We start from the raw sequence: 27,405 nt of genomic DNA, 5'->3' as shown, positions 1-27,405 counted from the left end.
TATTCAGGGCATATACCATAAGGGGCATGGTGCTTCCTACTGAGGATCACATCCCCTACTTTGATTAGTATTGCTTTCGATGACAATTTCATGCATCTCAGATTTTTCAGGATGATACCAGTTTTAAATATGCTTTCTTCATAACCCGTCAAAATATTCCAATATTTAGTATATTCTAATATTGAAGCAATAATTGAAACTGTTCCTTAAATTTCACCAAAAGACACCCCCAAATTCTTATCAGATAATATTTTCTGATTTTTTAACTATAAACAAAACAAATACACATTTTCTTTCAAATAGAAGAACTATAAAAGATGAATAAAATACTAAAAACAGATGTTTGAAGGCATCAGAGAGCAAGCAAAGCAGCCAGACTTGATTAAAGAGATACAAATAAAGATGAGTTGGCCATTTTCCTCTCAGGGTATTATTACAGGAAGCTACATCCTAGAGCTTTCATCAGTCTCTCAGGATGAGAAGATGAACACTGAAGTTCATGGCTATGAAGTCAGCTAGGATGTGAAGGGCCATGAGCCACAGAGAAATGAATCCTACGTTCTGCTCAGCTTTTGACTTCAAGAGATTTGCCAAATTAAGTGGTGAAGGAGCCAGAAGATAAACATCATGCAAAAATTAACTCATAAGAAGTGAAAAGATAAGCAGATCTTTGGTAAGTCTCACAGAGCTGAGAAGACAAAATCTAAAGTTCAGAGTCTGCCAAGAAAGAAAGAAAAGGCTTTCAATTATGAACTCTGAAGGTCTACCCCTAAAAATAAGGGCAAACCAGAAACAGCCATCAGAATCCCTGATCAAGCCACAAAAATCTAAATAGCTGATTGAATCAAGGCAATCTGGTTCTACTCTAATTCTTGCCAGAATGAAAATAAATTCATTTAAGAGAATTTTTAAAAATTTTCAGATACAATGTATATTATTTAATTTAAAAAAAAAAAGCTACTAAGATTTCCATGAATCAGTAAACCAAGAAGGGGGAAAAAGAAAATAGAAACAGACTCACAGGTGTTTCAAATGTTAGTTATCAGGCATATAATTAAAAGAAACTGTGATTAATGTGTTCCAGATGACTAAATAAAGAAGTAGTCTGGAATCTATTTTTTTAAAGTATCAAATGGAAATTCTAGAACTAAAAAATAGAATTATTGAAATTAAGAGTTGAGTAAATGTGTTTAATAGAAGATTAGATCCAACAGAAGAAAGCATTAATATACTGAAAAATAGGTCACCCGAAAATGTATAGACTAAAGAAGCCTTGAGAGAGAGAGAAAGAAAAGAAAAAAATAAGGAAAAGCATGAAATATGTAACTGGAGTCCCAGAAATAGAAGAGAGAAAGTAGATAGGAACATTTGAGGAAATACTGGCTGGGAATTTTCCAAAACCAGTGAAATACATCAATCCATAGAATACAGAAGCTTTTGAATCCCAACCAGTATTTATACAAATAAAATCACTCCTAGACACAGGGTAGTAAATCCCTGAACACCAAAGACAAAGAAATAAAATCTTCAAAGGCAAAAAAGACACCTTGGGCTTCCCTGGTGGCGCAGTGGTTGAGAATCCGCCTGCCGATGCAGGAGACACGGGTTCGTGCCCTGGTCCGGGAAGATCCCATATGCCGCGGAGCGACTGAGCCCGTGAGCCATGGCCGCTAGGCCTGCGCGTCCGGAGCCTGTGCTCCGCAACGGGAGAGGCCACAACAGTGAGAGGCCCGCATACCACAAAAAAAAAAAAAAAAAAAAAAAAAAAAAGACACCTTACTTTCAAAGGAGAAGCAATGTCTTTCACTGACCTCACATAAATTAGGAAAGCCAGGCAATAATGATATAAAATTGTTAAAGTGTTGGAAAAACTTCCAAATTAGAATTTTATTCCTAATGAAATATATAAATCAAAAAATAAAGGAAGAATAAACACTTTCTTGAGAGAATTTGTCACCAGCAAATTGTCATTGAAAAATAAAGTCAGAAGGGAAATGACCTTATATGGAAGTAACTAATAAAAGAATAAACAAAAAGCAACAGAAAAAGTAAAACATGTGTTTAAAATTAAATGAATATGGCCTGTTTATGATGGTAATAGTTACTTCTTATGGAGCTTAATATAGGCATAGAATTAAACACATCAGAACTATGGGTGAAAATCTGGGCCAGGGGAGAGTGGTGGGTGGGTGGAGAGTGTAGAGTTAAAATGTTATAAGGTCTTTTGCCTTGTCTGGGAAGTGATGAAAGTACCAATTTATAGCAAGTTCTGAAATCAAAAATACATGCTATAATATTTAAATCTTTACTATCCAAAAGAACTAAAGTCAGAGGAAAAAATATAACAAAAAATAAGACAAATAGAAAACAAATGGGAATATGTCACTTTGAACCCAAATATTAATAGTGATATTAAACGCAAATAATTAAATATCCAATTTAAAGACAATGATCAGCAGACTGGTTAAATAAACAATTCAACTACATACTGCTCAAAACAGGTACTCCTTAAATATAAAGACCCCAAAATAAACAGAAAAAGCAATATTATGTACACTAACAAAAAGGAAGCTCGTAAAGCTACAAAAGTAAATCTTAAAGATAGAATTACTGCTAGCAATGGTAGTATTAAAAAGAAGGGTTAATACAGCTCAAATCCTAAATTTGTATGCCCCTAATAAAATCGCTTCAATATATATAAACAAAAACTTACTCACTGATATATTCATAAAACTGCAGCCAATGACTACAGACTCCACATTCTTCCTAAGTGCACAAATGTCAGTGACCAAATGTTAAATGAAAATGAGTTTCAAAAATTTTAATTTCAAAGAATTGGAAATATAATGATCACAGTGAAATTAAGGGAGAAAAAATAACAACAGCAAAAAGATGAGGAAAACACTCAATAGTTTGGGAATGAAGTACTTCACTTCCAAATAATCCATATATTATGGGAAATTATAATGGAAGTTAGAAAATACTTTTAAATAAATGATACTGCAAAATTTCAAATTTATAATATGCACCTAAAGCCATGTATAGAGACAATAAATACATTTGGAGAAAAGAAAGGCTGAAATATTAATAATTTAAGTATCCATTCAAGAAGATAGAAAAAAAAGTAAACTAAAATTTTAAAAATAGAAAGGAAATAAGAAACAAGACACATAAACACAGAATTCAACGCAATGTAGTAATCTAAAAAGAGAGAAAAACAACCAAGCCAAATACTGACTATTCAAAAAGTAATAAAATTATAAAAAACCTGTTAAAGCTTTAAAAACAGGTTGCACAAACAGTATTTGGAATGAAAAAAAAAAGAGGCATCACCACAGATCACTTATATATTAAAAAGTTAATAATGGTATATCATTAACAACTTCATGCCAGTATATTTGAAAATGGAGAGGAAATGGATGAATTTTTTGAAAAGTCTGACTCAACTAACCAGACAAAATAAGAAATAAAAACTGTGAAGAGTCCCACATTTATTATAGATATTGATCTATAACTAAAAGTCTATCCACAGAGAAAATGCCTGAGGCCAAAGGCTTTCAGCATTGAACAGAAGTTAGAATACTGATTATCTTTACAGGGAGAGGAGAGAGAATGTCTCCAAGAGGGTCCCAGGGTAGTTTCTGGATTGCTGGTTATCTTGATCTGGGTGGTGGTCACTTAGGTAGGTTCACTTTGTGAAAATTCATCAAGCTTTTCACTTATGATTTGTCACCTTTTCATACACATGCTTCCCTTCAATAAAAATGTTAGAAATGCACATATACATGGAAAATAAATGTTTTTTTCTAAAATAAAAACATTATCAGCCTAGTTAAAACATCAAAATTCAACTATATGCTGTCTATAAGAAACATATTTAAAATGGAAGGTGGCAGAAAAGTTGAAATTAATAAAAAGACAGAAAAAAATAAACATGTAAATTTTAACAAAATAAAGAGGATGTAAATGAAATAATACCAGGAGGAAAAAGCTTTTAAGAACATACTAGTAATGAATAAGTTTACTTCTTAATGATTAAAAATTCAAGTAATCAGGAGAATATAAGAACAACAACAAAATAGTATAGAAGGTGTTAAAAAAAGTTTCAATGCCCAAGTGACCCTTTTGGGGCTTTCTCTATATGAATATTAATTTTCATAAAATACTGAATATATATTGAATCAATACTTTATAGGCCAAGTGAAACTTATAGGTAACCTTCAAATATGTCAGTAATTAAGCTGTTTTAGAACTATTAAACCAGCTTTAGTCTTGCTTCTTTTTTGGAGATTTTTTTAAAGTGGACCATTATTTTACTCTTTATTTATTTTCTTTAACATCTTTATATGAGTATAATTGCTTTACAATGTTGTATTAGTTTCTGCTATAAAACAGAAAGTTAGTAAAACAAAGTGAATCAGCTATACGTATACATATATAGCCATATCCCTTTCCTCTTATGTCACCCTCCAACACTCCCTTTCCCACCCCTCTGGGTGGTCACAAACATGGAGCTAATCTCCCTGTGCTGTGCGATGCTTCCCACTAGCTTATCTATTTTACATTTGGTAGTGTCTATATGTCAATGCCACTCTCTCACTTTGTCTGGGGTTACACTTCCCAATCCTCATGCCCTCAAGTCCATTCTCTATGTCTGTGTCTTTATTCCTGTCCTACCCCTAGGTTCTTCAGAAACATTTTTTTTTTTTTTAGATTCCATATATATGTGTTAGCATACAGTATTTGTTATACTCTTTCTGACTTACTTCACTCTGTATGACAGACTCTAGGTCCATCCACCTCACTACAAATAACTCAATTTCATTTCTTTTTATGGCTGAGTAATATTCCACTGTATATATGTGCCACATCTTCTTTATCCATTCATCTGTTGATGGACAGTTAGGTTGCTTCCATGCCCTGGCTATTGTAAATAGAGCTGCAATGAACATTGTGGTACATGACTCTTTTTGAATTAAGGTTTTCTCAGGGTATATGCCCAGTAGTGGGATTGCTGGGTCATACAGTAGTTATATTTTTAGTTTTTTAAGGAACCTCCATACTGTTCTCCACAGTGGCTGTATCAATTTATATTCACACCAACAGTGCAAGAGAGATCCCTTTTTTCCACGCCCTCTCCAGCATTTATTGTTTGTAGATATTTTGATGATGGCCATTCTGACTGGTGTGAGGTGACACCTCATTGTAGTTTTTGTTTTTTTGGTTTGTTTTTTTTTTGTGGTACGCAGGCCTTTCACTGTTGTGGCCTCTCAGATTGCAGAGCACAGGCTCCAGATGCGCAGGCTCAGTGGCCAGGGCTCACGGGCCTAGCCACTCCATGGCATGTGGGATCTTCCCGGACCAGGGCATGAACCCGTGTCCCCTGAATCGTCAGGCGGACTCTCAATCACTGCGCCACCAGGGAAGCCCCTCATTGTAGTTTTGACTTGCATTTCTCTGCTGATTAGTGATGTTGAGCATTCTTTCATGTGTTTATTGGCAATCTGTATATATTTTTTGGAGAAATGTCTATTTAGGTTTTCTGCCCATTTTTAGATTGGGTTGTTTTGCTTTTTTGCTGTTGAGCTGCATGAGCTGCTTGTATGTTGTAGAGATTAATCCTTTGTCAGTTGCTTCGTTTGCAAACATTTTCTCCCATTCTGAGGGTTGTCTTTTCATCTTGTTTATGGTTTCCTTTGCTGTGCAAAAGCTTTTAAGTTTCATTAGGTCCCATTTGTTTATTTTTGTTATTATTTCCATTTCTCTAGGAGGTGGGTCAAAAAGGATCTTGCTGCGATTTATGTCATAGAGTGTTCTGCCTATGTTTTTCTCTAAGAGTTTTAGAGTTTCTGGCCTTACATTTAGGACTTTAATCCATTCTGAGTTTACTTTTGTGCATGGTGTTAGGAAGTGTTCTAATTTCACTCTTTCACATGTAGCTGTCCTCTTTTCCCAGCACCACTTATTGAAGAGGATGTCTTTTCTCCATTGTATACTCTTGCCTCCTTTATCAAAGATAAGGTGACCATATGTGTGTGGGTTTATCTCTGGGCTTTCTCTCTTGATACACTGATCTACATTTATGTTTTCGTGCCAGTACCATACTGTCTTGATTACTGTAGCTTTGTAGCATAGTCTGAAGTCAGGCAGCCTGATTCCTCCAGCTTTGCCTTTCTTTCTCAAGATTGCTTTGGCTAAAAGGGTCTTTTGTGTTTCCATGCAAATTGTGAAATTTTTTCTTCTAGTTCTATGACAAATGCCACTGGTAGTTTGACAGAGATTGCATTGAATCTGTAGATTGTTTTGGGTAGTATAGTCAATTTCACAATGTTGATTCTTCCAATTCAAGAACATGGTATATCTCTCCATCTGTTTCTATCATCTTTAATTTCTTTCATCAGTGTCTTACAGTTTTCTGCATACAGTTCTTTTGTCTCCTTAGGTAGGTTTATTCCTAGATATTTTATTCTTTTTGTTGCAGTGGTAAATGGGAGTGTTTCCTTCATTTCTCTTTCAGATTTTTCATCATTTAGTGTATAGGACTACAAGAGATTTCTGTGCATTGATTTCGTATCCTGCTACTTTACTAAATTCACTGATTAGCTCTAGTAGTTTTCTCGTAGCTTATTTAGGATTCTCTATGTATAATATCATGTTATCTGCAAACAGTGACAGCTTTACTACTTTGGATTCCTTTTATTTCTTTTTCTTCTCTGATTGCCATGGCTAAAAATTCCAAAACTATGTTGAATAATAGTGGTGAGAGTGGGCAATCTTGTCTTGTTCCTGATCTTAGTGGAAACGGTTTCAGTTTTTCACCATTGAGGATGATGTTGACTGTGGGTTTGTCATGTATGGCCTTTATTATGTTGAGGAAAGTTCCCTCTATGCCTACTTTCTGGAGGGTTTTTATCATAAATGGGTGTTGAATTTTGTCAAAAAGGTTTTTCTGTATCTATTGAGATGATCATATGGTTTTTCTCCTTCAATTTGTTAATATGGTGTATCACATTGATTGATTTATGTATATTAAAGAATCCTTGCATTCCTGGGATAAGCCCCACTTGATCATGGTGTATGATCCTTTTAATGTGCTTTGGATTCTGTTTGCTAGTATTTTGTTGAGTATTTTTGCATCTATGTTCATCAGTGATAGTGGCCTGAAGTTTTCTTTCTTTGTGACATCCTTGTCTGGTTTTGGTATCAGAGTGATGGTGGCCTCGTAGAATGAATTTGGGAGTGTTCCTCCCTCTGCTATATTTTGGAAGAGTTTGAGAAGGATAGGTGTTAGATTTTCTCTAAATGTTTGATAGACTTGCCTATGAAGCCACTTGGTCCTGGGCTTTTGTTTGTTGGAAGATTTTTAATCACAGGTTCAATTTCAGTGCTTGTGATTGGTCCGTTCATATTTTCTATTTCTTCCTGGTTCAGTCGCAGAAGGTTGTGCTTTTCTAAGAATTTGTCCACTTCTTCCAGGTTGTCCATTTTATTGGCATATGATTGCTTGTAGTAATCTCATGATCCTTTGTATTTCTGCAGTGTCAGTTTTTACTTCTCCTTTTTCCTTTCAAAATCTGTTGATTTGAGTATTTTCTCTTTTTTTCTTGATGAGTCTGGCTAGTGGTTTATCTATTTTGTTTATGTTCTCAAAGAACCAGCTTTTAGTTTTATTGATCTTTGCTATAATTTCCTTCATTTCTTTTTCATTTATTTCTGATCTGATCTTTATGATTTCTTTCCTTCTGCTAACTTTGGGGTTTTTCTGTTCTTCTCTCTCTAATTGCTTTAGGTGTAAGGTTAGGTTGTTTATTTGAGATGTCTGTTGTTTCTTGAGGTAGGATTGTATTGCTATAAACTTCCCTGTTAGAACTACTTTTGCTGCATCCCATAGGTTTGGGTTGTCATGTTTTCACTGTCATTTGTTACTAGGTATTTTTTGATTTCCTCTTTGATTTCGTCTGTGATCTCTAGGTTATTTAGTAGTGTATTTTTTAGCTTCCATGTGATTGTATTTTTTACAGTTGTTTTCCAGTAACTGATATCTAGTCTCAAAGCATTGTGGTCAGAAATGATACTTGATATGATTTCAATTTTCTTCAATTTACCAAGGCTTGATTTGTGACCCAAGATATCGTCTATCCTGGAGAAAATTCCATGAGCACTTGAGAAGAAAGTATATTCTGTTGTTTTTGGATGGAATGTCCTATAAATATCAATTATATCCATCTTGTTTAATGTGTCATTTAAAGCTTGTGCTTCCTTATTTATTTTCATTTTGGATGATCTGTCCATTGGTGAAAGTGGGGTGTTAAAGTCCCCTACTATTATCGTGTTACTGTCGATTTCCCCTTTTATGGCTGTTAGCATTTGCCTTATGTATTGAGGTGCTCCTATGTTTGGTGCATAAATATTTACAATTGTTATTATCTTCTTCCTGGATTGATCCCTTGATCATTATGTAGTGTCCTTTTTTGTCTCTTGTAATAGACTTTATTTTAAAGTCTATTTTGTCTGATATGAGAATTTCTACTCCAGCTTTCTCCTGATTTCCATTTGCATGGAATATGTTTTTCCAACCCCTCACTTTCAGTCTGTATGTGTCCCTAGGTCTGAAGTTGGTCTCTTGTAGACAGCATATATATGGGTCTTGTTTTTGTATCCATTCATCCAGTCTATGCCTTTTGGTTGGAGCATTTAATCCAATACATTTAAGGTAATTATTGATATATATGTTCCTCTTACCATTTTCTGAATTGTTTGGCTTTGTTATTGTAGGTCTTTTCCTTCTCTTGTGTTTCCTGCCTAGAGAAGTTCCTTTAGCATCTGTTGTAAAGCTGGTTTGGTGGTGCTGAAATCTCTTAGCTTCTGCTTGTCTGTAAAGGTTCTAATTTCTGCATCAATTCTGAATGAGATCCTGCTGGGTAATCTTGGTGGTAGGTTTTTCCCTTTCATCACCTTAAATATGTCTTGCCACTCTCTTCTGGCTTGCAGAGTTTCTGCTGAAAGATCAGCTGTTAACCTTACGGGGATTCCCTTGTATGTTATTTGTTGCTTTTCCCTTGCTGCTTTTAATATTTTTTCTTTGTATTTAATTTCTGATACGTTGATTACCATGTGTCATGGTGTGTTTCTCCTTGGATTTATCCTGTATGGACTCTTTGCGCTTCCTGGACTTGATTGACTATTTCCTTTCCCATATTAGGGAAGTTTTCAACTATAATCTCTTCAAATATTTTCTCAGTCCCTTTCTTTTTCTCTTCTTCTTCTGGGACCCCTATAATTCTAATGATGGTGCATTTAATGTTGTCCCAAAGGTCTCTAAGAATGTCCTCAATTCTTTTCATTCTTTTTTCTTTATTCTGCTGTGTGGTAGTTATTTCCACTATTTTATCTTCCAAGTCGCTTATCCGTTCTTCTGCCTCAGTTATTCTGCTACTGATTTTTACAGAGAATTTTTAATTTCTTTTATTGTGTTGTTCATCATGATTCCTAATAGCAAATTTTCAATTTCATTTATTGTATTGTTCATAATTGTTTGTTTTCGCTTTAGTTCTTCTAGGTCCTTGTTAAACTTTTCTTGCATTGTCTCCATTCTGTTTCCAAGATTTTGGATGATCTTTACTATCATTACTCCAAATTCTTTTTCAGGTAGACTGCCTATTTCTTCTTCATTTGTTTGGTCTGGTGGGTTTTTACTTTGCTCCTTCATCTGCTGCATATTTCTCTGTCTTCTCATTTAGCTAATTTACTGTGTTTGGCATCTCCTTTTCTCAGGCTGCAGGTTTTTAGTTCCCGTTGTTATTGGTGTCTGCCTCCAGTGGCTAAGGGTGGTCCACTGGGTTGTGTAGGCTTCCTGGTGGATGGGACTCATGCCTGTATTCTGGTGGATGAGGCTGGATCTTGTCTTTCTGGTGGGCAGGATCGAGTCCGGTGGTATGTTTTGGGGTGTCTGTGAACTTAGTATGATTTTAGGTAGCCCCTCTGCTAAGGGGTTGGGTTGTGTTCCTGTCTTGCTAGTTGTTTGACATGGGGTGTCCAGCAGTGGAGCTTGCTCGTCATTGAGTGGAGTTGGGTCTTAGTGTTGAGACGGAGAACTCTGGGAGAGGTCTCGCTGATTGATATTATGTGGGGCCAGGAGGTCTCTGGTGGTCCAATGTCCTGAAGTTGGCTCTCCCACCTCAGAGGCTCAGGCCTGACACCCAGTCAGAGCACCAAGAACCTTGCTCTTGGAAGGCCACGAGCCAGACAGCTCTTTATTGATTTTGTTACAATGCTACTTCTGTTTTATGTTTTGGTTTTTGGCTGCAAGGCATGTGGGATCTCAGCTCCCCAACCTGGGATCAAACCCGCACCCTCTGCATTGGAAGGCAAAGTCTTTACTACTGGACTGCCAGGGAAGTCCCCTTGTTTTGCTTTTTCAAGTCACTCCCATTACAACTCTAGCCCATTTGTTCTCTGCTCAGCATTATTATCAGTGTAGAAGGCCAGGAACTATTACTTACTGAGTATTAACTACTGTGTAGCAGTGTGCTTGGCTATTTGCCCATATTACATCACTTTACCCTATAACAATCTTCTTAAGAAAGAAGTGGTGCTATTGATTCCATTTTCCATATGACTATATTGAGAAGTATAAAAGTAGGACAATTTACCTAAGGTAAATGAGCTAGTAAGTGATAGGTCAGGAGATGGAAGTGGAAAAAATTATTGGGCAAAATTATATCTCCTCCTTTCTCCTTAGCCTCTTGCTTATCCTTCTTGCCATTTTATTATTTTTAAGACTCAGGGTCATACTGAAAACATGTATTATCTACAAATTAAAACACATATGCTATCACATAACTTAAATATACAGTCAACTTCTAGGAAGAAACTCTAATTTATATGTGCATATGATATATAACTATATATAAGTATAATTATATATATAAGCATATATAAATATAATAAGTAAAAACTTAGACTTCAAGAATAAAATGGGAGAATACACAATATTCCACCAACATGAAGAAATACAGTTGTGTTTCATGTGTGGAAGTCATCAGACAGCTGTGAAAAATTGCCCACATTCAGTCTATTTTAGGCAGTCCTCTTCAGACTCTGTATAACAGAATCAGTATGATTTAAATTTTTTAACAGATCTTTTCCCACAGATATTTAACAGATCTTTTCATTATGTATTATTATTTCTATTTTTTTAAAAAAATTCTTGAATTTATTCCCTGGTTTCAAGAATCATCTTCCAGGGTAGTCATCTTGACACTATTTGAAATAGGATCTGCATCTCTGAAACATTTACATTTTCATGATGTTGCTAGAATTTAGTTTATTAGCTATTTATATGAAAATACATAATATCTTTTGTCTAGAATCTTGTTTAAACAGCATTCTGGTGGCACTTTCCCCCTTTTATACTTCTACTTTTTTCAACTGGGAAATTTTAAAACATCAATTAAAAATTTACAGTCCTAGACTTCTCTGTTACAAATGAAGAGTTAACTTGATTAAAATCTGCTTTTCCCAAATAAAGCTATAAATGTGGTAAAGTCACACAGAGAGTGACAAATATGACCAAAGTTTAGAACATGTTTAGTAAAAGGATTAGTGAGAAAATTTACTTCATGCTATTTAACTGGAGACTTAAAGGAGAAATCATAAATTTGAAAATGCATAGCATACTTTATCATAAGAAATACAGTAAGAATATTTCTTCCTTTGCTTAATTTTCAGCTTTAATATTCTTACACTATGAATTGGTGTTTTGATTGTTTATTCATTCAATCATTTATTCATTTAATACAAATACAGATGGTCTTGGACTTATTATGCTTCACTTCAAATTCTGAATTTGTATCTTTTCCAGGCTAGCAATATGTGGTATGATGCTCTCTTGTGATGCTGGGCAGTGGCCGTGAGCAGCAAGATGCAGTCAGCCACGGGATCAGGAAGGTAAGCAACTGATACACTTTCAACCACTTTGTACCCATATACCCATTCTGTTTTTCATCTTTAGTACACCATTCACTAAATTACTGGTGAAATATTTAACACTTTATTATAAAGTATGCCTGTGTTAGGTGGTTTTGCCCAATTGTAGGCTAATGTAAGTGTTTTGAGCATGTTTAAGATAGGCTAGGCTGAGCTATGATGTTTGGTTAGGTGTATTAAATGCATTTTTAACTTACAATATTTTCAATTTGTGATCAGTTTACTGGGATGTGATTCCATCATAAGTCGAGGAAGAGCTGTAGTAAAATATATATAGTAAGTTAGACGGCCATGTACTTTATGGAGAAAAATGAAGCAGGGAAATGGGTTAGGAAGTAGGGAGGGATTTGTAATTTTCAATAGGATTATCAAGGAGGTCCTTGCTATGAACATGACACTTGAATAAAAATCCAAAGGAAATGAAACAGACTGTATGGAAATTAGGAAAAATAATTCCAACACAAGGAACAGCAAGTGCAAAGGACTTCAAGACTCAGTAAAGTAGCCAGTGGGGCAACTGAAGAGGGGAGATTGAGGCCAGGGATAAAAGGGGGTGAGATAAATCCTTGTGGGTAATTGTGCTTTTTCCATTGAGTGGCATTAGAGGGTTTTAGTGGAAGGAGTGATCTGATCCAATTTGGTACTAAAATCAATGTGAGTGCAGTGTTGAAAGTAGACTGAAGGGGAGAAAATTAAAACTAATGCTCTGCACAATACAGACATTAAAGCTGGTAGTCACCTTTATTAGTGATCAAAAGATCAGCACAAATTCAAGTAGTGAGAGAGATTACACTTTCTAATTAACCACAGATCCTACTTGTGACATTGAATCAATGATCTTAAAAAAAAAAAAAAAAACTAAAGCAGGTAAAGAATTGTGAATTTAATTATATTCTGCTACACTAAACAAGATGTATCATGTAGGACATTTTGAACATGTAGATTATAATCTCCACTATAGTTAGTTTTATATTCATCAATTTAGCAGTGACCCAAATAATACCAAGAAAAAATTCAGTGATTTGAAGAGCAACCATGAACCATTCTTTCATCAAATCTGCTGAGTTCCTGCTAGATGCTGAGTGCCATGGTGGGTAGAAACAGTCTGAGAACTCTGCCTTCAAGAATGCTCAATCTAGAAGGACAACAGGGGAGTACATCTAATCACCATGCCATGGGCTAAATCCTTCATAGAGATCTGTCTCCAGGAGACAGATCAAATAGACTGTATTGAACAGAACCATATTCAACCAGAGCTATGTAAATCTTGTCTCGTTTTTTAATATATCACGTGTATCTTCCTTATTTAGATAATGGGATATTAAATGTAGAAATGTCATTTATATTTCTTTCTACCTGTTGAATATTTAATAATTAATTGTATCTATCACTTTTTTCATGCTTTGTTATTATATAAGGAATTATTACATTAACAGTTCAAGAAAAAATGGTTTTATGATATTCACACACATTCCAAAAGTATAGCAATATTTGTATAGAAATATTAATTCATCCTCCTCTAAAACATAACTCTCATTTTAAACTGTTAACCTATCTCACTAGATATGTCTCTATAAGGTCAATGAATAAAACATTTAGGTCAAGAACATGTGGAACTTGATCTCTGTATCTGTAGACAATTTTTCTTGATAAATGCATTTTTAGTTTTGGGGGATAAACCAGGAAGAGAAGGGAATCATGTATTGAGATAAAAGAGATTCCTACACATGAACATAACTAATTCCATGGCGTACCTGGATTATCCAGGAATGAATATGACTCAATGTACGGTTTCTTAAAGGTCTATTAAAAAGCTGTCCCTCTGTATTTTAACCCACTTGCCAATCAACTTTCTTCCTAAACAAATCAAAGGGCAAGCCTAAGAAAATGGCCAGATTTTAAAGTCATAAAATGAGATCATATATTATAATATATATTGTTGTGAAAATCCGGTTGGAAAGGGACTAAAATGGAATATTTTGGACATCCTATTAACCTTCAATTTCCTATTACTGTCTTTTAAATTTATGTATATTTTTCTTTACCATTATACTGGGGTTTTGCATACACATCATTGGAACAGCTAAGCTTCTCTTTGAGATTATGCTAATAGTAGGTCTTTATGATAACTGTAATTGTCAGATGTAATTTAGTTGTTGTATTGCTATTACCGTTATTTCAACTTCTTGCCATGATATTATAATATTTATTTTGCTTATCTAGAACTTGGGGCACAGCATGATTAAATTATTTGCTCAAGATATGCTGTGAGTAAACAGTAGTATTGGGAAAAGTTAATAATCCCTTAGTAATAAAAATCTAAAAACAATCTATAAAATGAGTACCTACTTTCTTCTCAATAAATGTTATACTTTTCTAGGGCTCATCTTGAATGATAAAATGTAAAAGAAATTTCCCAGTGTAATCTGTAATGATTCAATCAAGGAAATCCAATGGTGACCTTTATTTAAAATAGTAACTTATTAAAAGTATTCCACAGAGGAGCCAAGTATATATCAACAACAAAAAACTGGCACTTGTTGAAATTCATGCATCTCAAAATAAAAAGGAGAACTAATAAATGGTCAAACCTCTTGCTGAATCAATGACAAACAAACATTTAGTGATATTTACCTATTCATTATAAAACTACTGCCCTTGACTCCCAGCTGAATAATAGCTCATATTATGATGAAAAACCTATTAATCCTTCACACTGTAGGTGAAAAAGACTGAAGTTATGCTGTTTTAGAGATATGCTAAAGTGTAGTAGAAAATGAGAGATCTAGTCCTTGTTTTATGACAAAACAGACTTTGGCTACATTCTCCTGTGTAAGCCAGGAGATGATAACCCAGTATTCCTTAAACCCAAACAATGTAGGGACCCCTTGAAATTATACACCAAAAATTCTCCCTAAGTTAGGTCTTCCAATCCCAGTTTAGGAAATATTGGCATAGTTTGGAGTCTGGATTCAGACAACTCCGTTTGAAATCCCAGCCCTGCCCATAACATACTTTAGTAAGAAGCCCAAGTCACTTAATTTTTCTAAGTCTTAGTGTTCTTCAACTATTAAAGAGAGGTAATAATACTAGCTGACTTATCAGCTAATTGTAAGAAGTAAATGATATAATAAGGATGTCCGCATTTTCTCTGTTGCCAATGTATTGTAACATGCCTTCCTGCAGCTTTGCCCCTTAATTGAATAGGTTTAAGAACCTGTTCCAGTTTGTTCCTCCAAAGCCTGAGGCTAACTAAGAGGTCTAAATCCCCTTTCTGTCTGTGGAATTCCCTTATAAAATCTGATTACAAAATCTGCTTAGCTTTTTACATTATTAAATCATTGACTAAATTAAAATGTTGGGACAAGTAGAAATAAGGATTTATTTTATTTTATAGGTTGTGTTCTCCTTCTCTTAAACACATGATGAGTTGATTTACAGGAGGTAAGAGAGGGGTGAAGTGAATAAGGGCATGGGTGGGTGCCATTCTGGGATATGAGACCATACGAGGACATATGTCTGTGCCACTTCCATGAGGTGTACTCCAGACTCTGGAGACAGGTAAACTGATCTTATAAACAGATTCCTGCCACTTGTTATGAAGACTGAACTATAAAAGATGTCTTGAGTATTCACACCTCTGAAGGCCATTAAACTAAAAGGGAAGAGGAGAGAACAGGAAAACAAAGATACCATGGAGAATGGATGAGAGGGGATGCAAAGCAAATGGGAAAATATAAATGGCTTCACTGAAAAATGGGTTTTCAGATGCACTCTTTGACCTGTGGAATTAATAATGATAGGTATGTTGAGTAAAAATGATTTAGTAAAAACCTGTGATTGTATCATCCAGTTTTAAATTAGAAGGAAAAAATGCTGCTATGTTTAATAACAAATGCAGGCATACCTTAGAGACACTGTGGGCTTGATTCCAGACCACTGCAATAAGGCAAATATCACAATAAAGTGAGTCTCATGAATATTTTTGGTTTCCCAGTGCATACAAAAGTTTTGTTTATACTATACTATAGCCTATTAAGTGTGCGGCAACATTGTGTCTAAAAAAACAATGTACATATCTTAATTTTTAAAATACTTTATTGCTAAAAAATGCTAAACATCATCTGAGCCTTCAGCCAGTCAAAATCGTTTTGCTGATGGAGGGTCTTGCCTGGAAGTTGATGGCTGCTGAATGATCAGGGTGGTGGTTGCTGAAAGCTGGGGTGGCTATGGCAACCTCTTAAAATAAGACAACATTGCTGTATTGATTTACTCTTCCTTTCATGAACAATTTCTCTGTAATATGCAATACTGTTCAATAGCATTTTACCTAAATGCTTTCAAAATTGAAGTCAATCTTTTCAAACCTGCTGCTGCTTTGTCAGCTAAGTTTATGTAATATTCTAAATCCTTTGTGGTCATTTCAACAGTCTTTATAGCACTGTCACCAGGAGTAGATTCCATCTCAGGGAACCACTTTCTTTGCTCATCCATAAGAAGGAACTCCCTATCTGTTAATCATGAGACATTGCAGCAAGTGTCACATCTTCAGGCTCCATTCTAATTCCAGTTCTTTTGCTATTTCCACCTCATCTGTAGTTACTTCCTCCATTAAAGTCTTGAATCCCTCCAAATCATCCATTAGGGTTGGAATCAACTTCTTCCAAACTCCCGTTAATGTTGATATTTTGACCTCTTCCCATGAATCACGAATGTTCCTTATGCCATCTAGAATGGTGAATCCTTTCCAAAAGGTTTTCAATTTACTTTGCCCCGGTCCATCAGAAGAATCACTATCTATGACACCTGTAGCCTTACAAAATGTATTTCTTAAATAATAATACTTAGAAGTTGAAATTACTCCTTGATCCATGGACTGCATAATAGATCTTGTGTTAGCGGGCATGAAAACAACATGAATCTCCTTGTACATCTCCATCAGAGCTCTTGGGTGACCAGGTGCACTGTCAATGAGCAGTGATATTTTGAAAGGAATCTTTTTTTTCTTGAGCAGTAGTTCTCAACAATGCACTTAAAATATTCAATAAACCATCTTGTAAACAGATGTGCTGTCATCCAGGCTTTGCTGTTCCACAGCACAGGCAGAATAAATTTAGCATAATTCTTAAGGGCCCTGGGATCTGGGGAATGGTAAATGAGCATTGGCCTTAACGTCAAGTCACCAGCTGCATTAGTCCCTAACAAGAGAGTCATCCTGTCCTTTGAAGATTTGAAGCCAGGCATTGACTTCTCCTCTCTAGCTATAAAAGTACTAGATGGCATCTTCTTCCAATAGAAGCCTGTTTCATCTATACTGAAAATCTGTTGTTTAGTGTCCCCACCTTCATGAATTATCTTAGTTAGACCTTCTGGATAACTTGCTGCAGCTTGCATCTGATCTGCATCAGTACTTGCTGCTTTACCTGGCACTTATATGTTATGAAAACAGCTTCTTTCCTTAAACTTCATGAACTAATCTCTGCTGGCTTCAAAGTTTTCTTCTGTAGTTTCCTCACCTCTCTCAGACTTTGTAAAATTGAAGAGAGTTAGGGCCTAGCTCTGGATGATGCTTTGCCTTAAGGGAAGGCTGTGGCTGGTTTGATCTTCTTTCCAGACCACTAAAACTTTTTCCATGTCAGCAATAATGCTATTCTGGTTCCTTATCATTTGTGTGTTCATCAGAGCAACGCTAAAAGGAAACTAAAAGTTTCCTTCAAGAACTTTTCGTTTACATTCACAACTTGGCTAACTGGTGTAAGAGGCCTAGCTTTTCGCCTGTCTCAGCTTTTGACATGCCTTCCTCACTAAGCTTAATTATTTCTAGCTTTTGATTTAAAGTGAGAGATGCGCAACTCTTCCTTTCACTTGAACGCTTAGAGGCCATTGTAGGGTTATTAATTGTAGGGTTAATAATTTCAATGTTGTGTGTCTCAGGGAATAGGGAGGCCCAAGGAGAGGGAGAGAGATGGGGAAATGACCGGTTGGTGAGCAGTGAGAACACATGCAACAGTTATTAAGTTCACCTTCTTGTATGGGCATGGTTCGTGAACCCCAGAACAATTATAATAGTCACATCAAAGCTCACTGATCACAGATTACCCTAACAAATATAATAAAAATGAAAAAGTTTGAAATATTACAAGAATTACCAAAATGTGATACAGAGACACAAAGTGAGCAAATCAGTTGGAAAAATGGTGCCAATAGACTTGCTGGCCACAGAGTTGCCACAAACTTTCAATCGGTTAAAAAAAAAAATGCAATATCTGCAAAGCATAATAAAACAAAGCATAGTAAAATGAGGTGTGCCTGTTAACACAGGGTTGGCTAAAAAGTTCGTTCAGGTTTTTCTATAAGATGTTACAGAAAAACCCAATGAACATTTGGCCAACCCAATGCTATTGTGGTTGAGCTCAAAGAGTAGTATAAGTGACTTGTGCAAATTATATTAACAATTGAGTCTCCTGCTCCATGTGTGATTTAAAAGAATAGGCAGAGAGTAAACCGGAGCAATGAACCATCACTATTTATTGATTCCCTATCCCAGGAGATGACCCAAGGTAATAGACAGCAGACTCACTCCTGATTGGAAAGTTGGATTGCAACTTTCAACGACCACATGATGGGGGACAACTGCTGTGACTGGCAAAGGACCAAGTTGTCTTTATCCAGAGAGGGATAAAGTCCATTTTGAGACTAGGATTTTCAGGCAATTCATGCATAAGACTTCATTGAACTAAAACATAATTGATCAATGTAGTAGTTTGCCTGCCTTCCCTGATTGTGCTCTGAGATTTCCTGAGAAATATTGTTAACTCAAGGCTGACATTCAGCTGCCGGTAGGGTAGAAATAAATAGATACCAGTTGGCAATTTAGCTGCAGCACTGAGTCCCTGCTGCTACCCTGTTGCTCAAGTCCTGAGGAGTCCCAAATGGGTGGAAAGAGCATCTGCTGTGAGACCCACCAACCGGCCCTTTGCAATTCCTGAATATGTGCAACCTGGCCAAAATGGGCCCCAAACCTGAAGTGGGTAGTTTGTATCCTATTGATGACAAACAGCATCCATTAGGGAAATGCCTGGTGCCTATCTGACCTCCTGAGAATGTGACAAACCCCCACTGGCTAGTGCTTTCCTCCACTGTGATCACATGTGGAAACACAAGCTCTGCAGTTATGGTATCCGTCATTATCTATTTTAGCCATATCCTCTCCACTAACCCCAAGCCCCTTTGCTGCTCTGCCTCTACTGGGTCAGGGAGGAATGCCTAAGTATGTTGACTATGCTATCCCAGAGAGTGAGAGAGGAACAGGCTGAGTTAAAAAAAGTCATCTAAGTTCAACATGTCCAGTCTCAGCCTTCAGTCAATCAAATAAATTTTTGTATTTGGAATAACAGTAAAATATGAGAACATTTTTCCAGACTCCATCCTATTTGCAAGCCTAAATAATTCTTGGTGAATACTTTCCACCTGACCTGAATATTGTAAACAGAAAGAAGAAAAAAAATTAAGGTAGAAGGCACCCAGACCTATGTACCACAAACTCTAACAACTTCCAACATCAATTTTATACAACTACGAGGCTTGTTACCTCATTACTGGCCCAACTTTAATTTAAGAATCAACCGTCACATCTTGCTCAACTCCCAGTAATGAGAGGCAATGTACTCAAGAGTCCTGTTATCCAAGAACCTTTTCGTACACCCACCATGAGCAGAGTGGCAGCACTGTTATTTTAAACATTTAAGAATGGCACTATTATATTTTCTTTATGGAAGATTTCGTTGATCAACATTTTTATCATTAACTCTCATTGGTCAAAACAGAGTCAGCTCCTAATTCAGTTCTAAACTTCTCATGCAAATTCATTTTATTGGGCTGGCCCAAAGGTGAGTTTGGGTTTTTCCGTAAGATGTTATGGAAAAAACCGAATGAACTTCTGGGCCAACCCAAATAGTTGTGCTTTAGAAATAAATGCCAAATATTTTAAAATAGCAATTTACTAAATGAATAAGCCCCTTTGTTCACTGTATCAAGAAAACAATGGAGGGTAATAAGAAAGAGTATTCTTTCACCAAAGAACTGCTAACTACACAAATAGCAAATCCAAGATCCAATTTCAAAGTGGAAAATGATAAAAAATAAAATGAAAAGTAAAAAAAGCCATAATACCTGCTGTAAATCCAGTGTAATTGTCACATAATGGTATTCGATTCCATTCTTAATACTGGGACTCTGCCACCAAGTGTTCTTTCCATCAATAGCATTTGTAATCGGGTGTCTCACTATTGAATCAGCAGCGGCATGTGAAAGGAGAAAAGATCATATGAAGAATTTATAGCTGTTTTTTTTAAAGTAAAACTAAGTTAAAACCATCATCATGTGAAGGTCAAACATTAAAATAACATAAAGAGAGAGCAATTCATATCTTTAACAGAATTTGGTTACTCTCGACTTTTTCACAGGGCTCCACAAGGTAGTGTGAAATGGTTAAAGACTATAAGAGAGGAAGCTGTTCAGCACTCTGGCCATCAACTAAAACGGGCAACTTTAAACATAACTACAGAAATTTAGTGTGAAGAAATGATATTGAAGTCTAATTGATGTGTCAGTCATTCAAAGAAGCAAAAACTTTACTGTTTGAGGCAGCTCTAGTATGACATCAACTTTTTGAACAGAAACATAAAATCCTGAATTGTGGTTGAAAGGTACTTGAAGATTTGCCCTTCTGACACATACATTATTACGAGGACTTGGGCAATTCAATATGTATCTGGTTTTAATAGAAAATTCTGTCAAATCCATCCTATGAGGTTTTTTGCAGTCAGTCCTCAATCTGCCAACTTTCTATTTAAACCACTATTTAAAAACATAATGAAAGATACTCCAAATCTCCCATCCAGCAGTGCCTGTCCCCATAATCACTAACTCAGTGGAAGTGTCTGGACAATAAAAGCAAGCAAAGAGAGCTCGGCACATGAAACTCCATCCTACTAACTAAACATGGATCTCCCCTTGTCTTTACTCCAGATACATGAGAACAGAACGTACTGTGAAAATTAAAAAGGAGATAGGCAATAAAAAACAGGAGGTGGACAATCGTTGCCACCTCCCACCCAAAGTTCCTTCTTACAATCCTCAAAACTCACAGATTCCTCATCTCCTCCCACTTAGTTCCATGCATCTCACAACAGCAACCATTACCTCTGGAGTGCCAAAGCTCTTGTTCCTTTTTGGATGCAGTCATTGGTTCTTATCTGCAATCTGTGCTTTTCATTTCCCAAGTAAGGAGGAACAGAACTTGTTCCTCCTCTGATCCGGCCCAGCTCAGGCACGGGTGAGCATGGCAGGAGGGCAGTTTGCTGGGGATGTTCCTATTTCTACTCCTAGGGCTGCAGTAAGAGTTAACTTCCTAACATCTCACTTGGAAGTCAGCCTACTTGTCCACAGAAATGTAAACAAAGTGGAGGTTAGCTTCCCTGCTACTCCGATTAATAATGCTTTGGAGTGTCAGTTGCGAGAACTTTTATAACACTAATTCCTTGGGAAGATGTTTCAAATGAATGGCCTAAGAATATCCTTTTATTAGAACATAATCTTTTTTTGAAAATTGAAGCAATATTTCAAATAATAAACAAGTCATATCACTATGAGGAACAATCATGGACTTTCAATCTGTGGACATAATGTAGTAATCTAGCCAGGTGTTTTAATGATAATGGTGATGAAAGAGCATAACATTTGAACCATGAAGTGCTGGAGTAGCAGGAGCTGGATAGTCTATCTGGGTCTACCATTTAGCACTTAACTGACCACAGACAAGTCACTTAAACTCTGTGTCATTCCTGAAGTGAGGATAACATAACTCCACTCATAGCACAGGTACCTAGAATCTTAACTATCAGAAAAAAGTAAAAAAAATAATAATAATAAACAAATGTGTGTGAAAGAGATTTGTGCACTTGATACAGGATTTCTAGCTCTTTATTTCTCAAAGTAATAGTAGCGTTCAGCCTACTCTTGCTATCATTTAAAATATCACTTATTTCATAAAATGGAGGACATTTAAAAACAACAAAAGTTTTAAAACAACATAATATTAAAATGTAGGATAATTCTTCAAAAGGTATCCATTTTATCTTCATAAAAAATTTGGAATTTTGTTTTCATTTTCTCATCTTGCCATGGACCAGTAATTGGATGGGAACTCTCAACTCACAGGGTTACCAGAGGAACATTAAAACCATTAATATTCTAGCCATTATTATGCATATACATAGAATTAATTATACATCTGTTCAAAATATGCAGGATTCTGAATCTTTACTCGGGACAAATTACATTTAATAAAATTTTTGAAGACAAAAACCAAGCAAAAAGAAGTCCTCAATGCAATAGGAGTCTGATAGTAAAGTAAAATTATCTTTTAAAAATTTACAAAAACTAAATATTCATTAAATTTGCCATTTTCAGATTGTGAACATTTTTATTACATATTAATTTTATTAACATAGTCTGCTATAACCTGTTTAATTGAAAATATAAAAGCTTATATCTTTGATTTACTTATGGTAACATGAGTATATAAGACAGGACAAAAATAATCTATTTTTATTGGTAAATTACTTAATTCAGCTGAACATCTGGATGGGCTTTGTTTTGTACCAAGTCTTATCACATTAGCAGTCCACTGAGATGAGGCACCTTATCTCATTAGTGAAAAGTAAAATTGCTGACTAAATTTAATAATTAGCACTAGTTAACTTGTTCTGCTGAAGCTAGGTAAAGTGTTAGGTCTTTATAACATCAACAAATACAAGAAGCATAACTGAATATCAAATAAATGTCCTTGGTGGTATGAGTGGGCGCTGAAATTGGCACACTAGGAATCAGAACCATAAATGAAATATTACTGGCACTGCTTCTGAAGAAAAATAAGTATCACAGCAAACATTCCTTAAACATCCTCCTGAATCTTCTTCACAGATTGTGTGTTTAACATGTGATAGAAAAACACACACACAACCACATTTCCAAATCACACTTGTGGCTCATAAGGTAGTTGTGAGAGGAGCTATCTAATTGGAAATTTTGATATCTGTCACCTCAGGTCAAATTGATATGAGAATTAGTCATGAAAAGGAAGACTGGGAGATGAATCAACAATTATGAAACTTTAATCATAATTAATTTGAAAATACTGATTAATTGTTGACATACTTCCCTTATTTAAAAAGAGATAGAAACTTGTAACATCCTCAACAGGGATAGTGACTCAAGTCAATCCAAAGGCTAACTGCGTCTGAAAATTGGCAAGGGAATCGTTGATGAAGTAAACCTTTCAAACTGCTATTTTAATTGGAAAGCACAATCTATTAACAGTCAGGAGGTTCAAATTTCCTTTTCTTTGTATGGTACTTAAGTACCAACCTTCCAGATTAATTCTAGCTGTTCAGTGAATTTGTGGAATTTTATCATATGTTGCTTCAACTGTTACTAAAATATATCCATGTTGATTATTGCTAGATTTTTTTATTCTTGTGGGGTATTATTCTTTCTAAATTTCTGGTTCCAAAACAGGATTTTGAAATATAATGAAGCTGGTAATTTGAAATTAAATTAATCAAAGTAAATGTAGGCTGTGATAAGTTTTAAAAACTTACCACAACTAAATAAAATGGGAAATACAAAACATACCTCATATGTGCCTTGCTTTACTAAAACAATTTATTCACTTTTTTGTCCCAAAGTGAAAGTATGGGGTGGGACTGCCTAAATACAGATGTCTCCAACTGAAAGACCCTGAATATTGAATTCTGAAGAAGGGAGTGACAGTCACTCGTAGACTTAATGTGGTGAAAACATCTCACTGATTTTGCTACCAAGAGTGTCCACTCAATTATTTTCTACCTGAATCACTGCACCTTCCTTCCATCCTGTCTATTTACACATTCCCATCTTTTTCTCCTTTTCTGGAATGCTTTTCCTTCTTATCTCGGGTAATTCAGGTTTTTAGAGCCCTTCTGAGTCTGACCACCTTCTTGGAACTTTCTCTTGCTACTTCAGTTCCCACTGATGTTTTCCTTCTTAGAAATTCTACATCATTGATAACATGTACCCTAAGGTATAGCCCTGAGTTTACTGCTTAGAATATTTAATTGTCTTCTATATCCAAGTCTTATTCACCCTAACATTGTACCTGTAGAGAGGAACTATGAATATTTATATTTTATGCATACGTATATATAGATAAACCACACATATATACACACACATATACGTGTATATATGCACACACGCACACAAACACGTATATGATTTTTGTACTTTCTCTAACTCTATTTCTCTGTCCAGCCTGTCCTAAACACACGTATACACACTCTCAACCACCCCCATCATTCCCTCTCAGCCATTCCATGCCTCCAGGCTTTCTCACATTCTCTGTGAAATCATCAAGGCCACCAATTCTTGCAACAATGGCAATTTCTCCCTATCAAGCTTCATCTTCTTCTCTAACAAACAGTCCATCAATTCATTTATTTTTAAATTCATTTTATTTTCATTTATTTACCTCAATTTTCTTGTTTTTGATGTTTCCCCAGGGCTCTGACCTAGGTCTTTTGCCCTAAACGTTCTGTACAAGAACAGCAAACAGATAGGATGTGTTCCAATATTCCTGACTCCTACACCCATAACAATCTATGCCACAGAAAATAACCAGAGTCATTTAACAGGCAAGGGAGGTTTCTGATGCTTGCCATCTTTGGTTTCTTAACTTTTTGTTTAACATTCTGTGATATACAAGACCAACAATTATATTCACAAAAGTCCCAGTTCTCCAAACATATTAAAGTTTTCAGTATCTCTAAATTGTTTAATAGAGAAGGGACTATGCATTCTTTCCTTTAACCAGCTCCAGGAAAGAATGCACAGTGCCTCCCGACTTTCTTTTGAGATTAAAAAATATAAACTGTGAGAGAAAGCTTTCTTCGTTATATGAGCATTACAACTTTTTTTAAAAAGAGAAGAAAAACTAAGTAAATTTTAAAATAGTATAATTGTGAAACTTTATTATAAAGCACCTCATTGACATTATTCACTTTATTAATCTCCCCAATATTGGATGATTTCCCAATGTATCAATATATCTATAAATCAAACCCCATCTCTAGAATTATCTCACACCATTCTCCCCTTCTCCATATAAATTCTTTACTCATTAAACCTAATTACTTATAGTTCTCTGAACAGATCATGCTGTTTCATGCCTTCAAGATTTATGGTTTATTTTAATACATATAGTACTTTTTCCCTTTTCATCTTACTAACCTTTATTTTCTCAGTACATGGTCACTTTCTCCCAGGAATCTCTAGATGTTCCCTTAGCACGCAATTTAGTTTAGTTTCCCCTATTCCCCCCTCCAAGTGCTTTAAGTCAAGGACTATGTATGATTCAACAGTCTGCTCCAGTAGAATGCATTTCTAGTAGCCTGTGTTCAAACGCTTGCTGAATAAACGCATGAATGAGTCTGAGATATCAGTGTGGTTCCTAGAGGCCACCCAAGAGGGCTTTGTACGACACCTCTCCTGGAAACACTCTTCTTGTGGTGTTTAAGAACCGTATAGTGTGATTCCAGCCCTGCACCAGACTCATTCCTACCCTCTGCCTTCTGACACTTTCAGTTGCAGCCATTCCTAACCCTCTGTAGTTCCCTGAGCAAGTACTGTTTTCCGCCTTACTCTGAAAACTCTTCCTGGCATTCCTTTTCTTCTCTCTGTCTCCCCTTTACCTGCTCAGCTCATATTTGTCCTTGGGTCTCAGTTTAGATGTCACTTCTGGCAAGCCTTTATCTACACCAGGACAGAATTTGTAACCCTCCCCTTTCTCCCTAAAGCCCCTAGGCTCATTCTTTCCTTCGTACCTACCACATTACACAGCAATAATCTGCTTTTTGCCACTTCTTCAACTGAGCCAGGGGCCACATCTTATTCCTGTTGGATGCCCAGCACAGTACCTGGCATATAAGTGACCACTGAATGACTAAAACATGAATTAATAACCACATCTTCAGATAATCTTCTGCAAGTGATAAACTTAAGGAATGCCACAAGTCTTCAGCTAGAAAACTCTCCGCAAGCACCACACCCACTACACATAAGGAATTCCAATAACGTTTGTTAAGTGACAGAAAGGGGCTGTAAGGTTCACAGTGGAAGTAAAGTTCTAAAAATTTAGGGGACCACAAACCTTTTGACTTTTTTTTTTTTTTTTTTTTTTTTTGCGGTACGCGGGCCTCTCACTGCTGTGGCCTCTCCCATGGCAGAGCACAGGCTCTGGACGCTCAGGCTCAGCAGCCATGGCTCACGGGCCCAGCCGCTCCGCAGCATGTGGGATCCTCCCGGACGGGGGCACGAACCTGTGTCCCCTGCATGGGCAGGCGGACTCTCAAGCACCGCGCCACCAGGGAAGCCCACCCTTTGACTTTAATGCACTTTGGCCTCAACATCCTCAATTACAGCTCCTACCCAGTGCCACACAAATTCATCCTAAAATACGTACGCTGTGGATTGCTGCTGTTTTGATGGCAGATCCGACATTGAGGGTTCCTCACGGGCTGCCCAGGGACGTGCTCTACCAATTTGCAATACATTTCAGGTCCTTTTTCTCCACATGTTGCATTTGTGGTGATGAGGGCACTGGAAGCAAGATTCAGGACAGCAGGGAATAAACCTAAAAAAGATGAACAAATGAAGGTGTGTGGGATGATTTTGCTGCATTTTAAAATGAAATTAAGATAGGATGTTTTCCAGAGCATTAAATTAAATGAAAATGGAATAATCAGTTATAATTAAATATCTGACTTAATTAAGTACACTACATAAGTAGCATGTGTTATCAAGCGAACATTTTTTTTTCTTTCTGGGTCTTAAATATGAACTCTAAACCTATCATCTTAATTTTTAACCTCTAATACATAATTAGAAAATCCTATCTCTAAAACATACTTTTATAAAAGTCTTCTGTTATCTTCATGTTATTGACACAAGTCTTACTGAAACCTCCATTCTGCATTTCAGCCATTTTGTGAAACTTGTCAGGTTACAAATTTTAGAATAATTCAATCATCCTCAGAACATTACATCTCTACCTGTAGACATTGTATTCTCTAGGTTGGTAAATGATTTATTATTAAATAAATAAGGTTTCTCTTCTGTCATTCATCATTATTTTGCATTTAGCTGTACAATTATTATTTCATAAAATACATGTTGAGTCAACCCAATCCAAAAATGGGCAGAAGCCCTAAATAGACATTTCTCCAAAGAAGACATACAGATTGCCAAGAAACACATGAAAGAATGCTCAACATCATTAATCATTAGAGAAATGCAAATCAAAACTACAATGAGATATCA

At 35.9% G+C, this 27,405-nt stretch overlaps 1 protein-coding gene across 7 annotated transcripts in view; it reads right to left on the bottom strand.

The window, feature by feature from the left end:
- The window catches only part of LAMA2 (laminin subunit alpha 2), a 608,480-nt gene that overhangs the window by 426,321 nt on the left and 154,754 nt on the right, over positions 1-27,405 (bottom strand). For all 7 annotated transcript variants that reach the window (XM_059083775.2, XM_059083777.2, XM_059083778.2 and 4 more), the window contains exons 2-3: positions 26,549-26,719; positions 20,161-20,273 (exon numbers count right to left, since the gene is read on the bottom strand). In XM_059083775.2, the coding sequence (XP_058939758.1) occupies positions 20,161-20,273; positions 26,549-26,719 (284 nt within the window). The remainder of the gene's footprint in view (positions 1-20,160; positions 20,274-26,548; positions 26,720-27,405) is intronic.

Source organism: Kogia breviceps, chromosome 13 (assembly GCF_026419965.1).
Source record: "Kogia breviceps isolate mKogBre1 chromosome 13, mKogBre1 haplotype 1, whole genome shotgun sequence".
In the NCBI taxonomy this organism is placed as follows: domain Eukaryota; kingdom Metazoa; phylum Chordata; class Mammalia; order Artiodactyla; family Physeteridae; genus Kogia; species Kogia breviceps.
The sequence above is the reverse complement of the archived record's forward strand: the minus strand, read 5'-3'. Positions and strand labels throughout refer to the sequence as shown.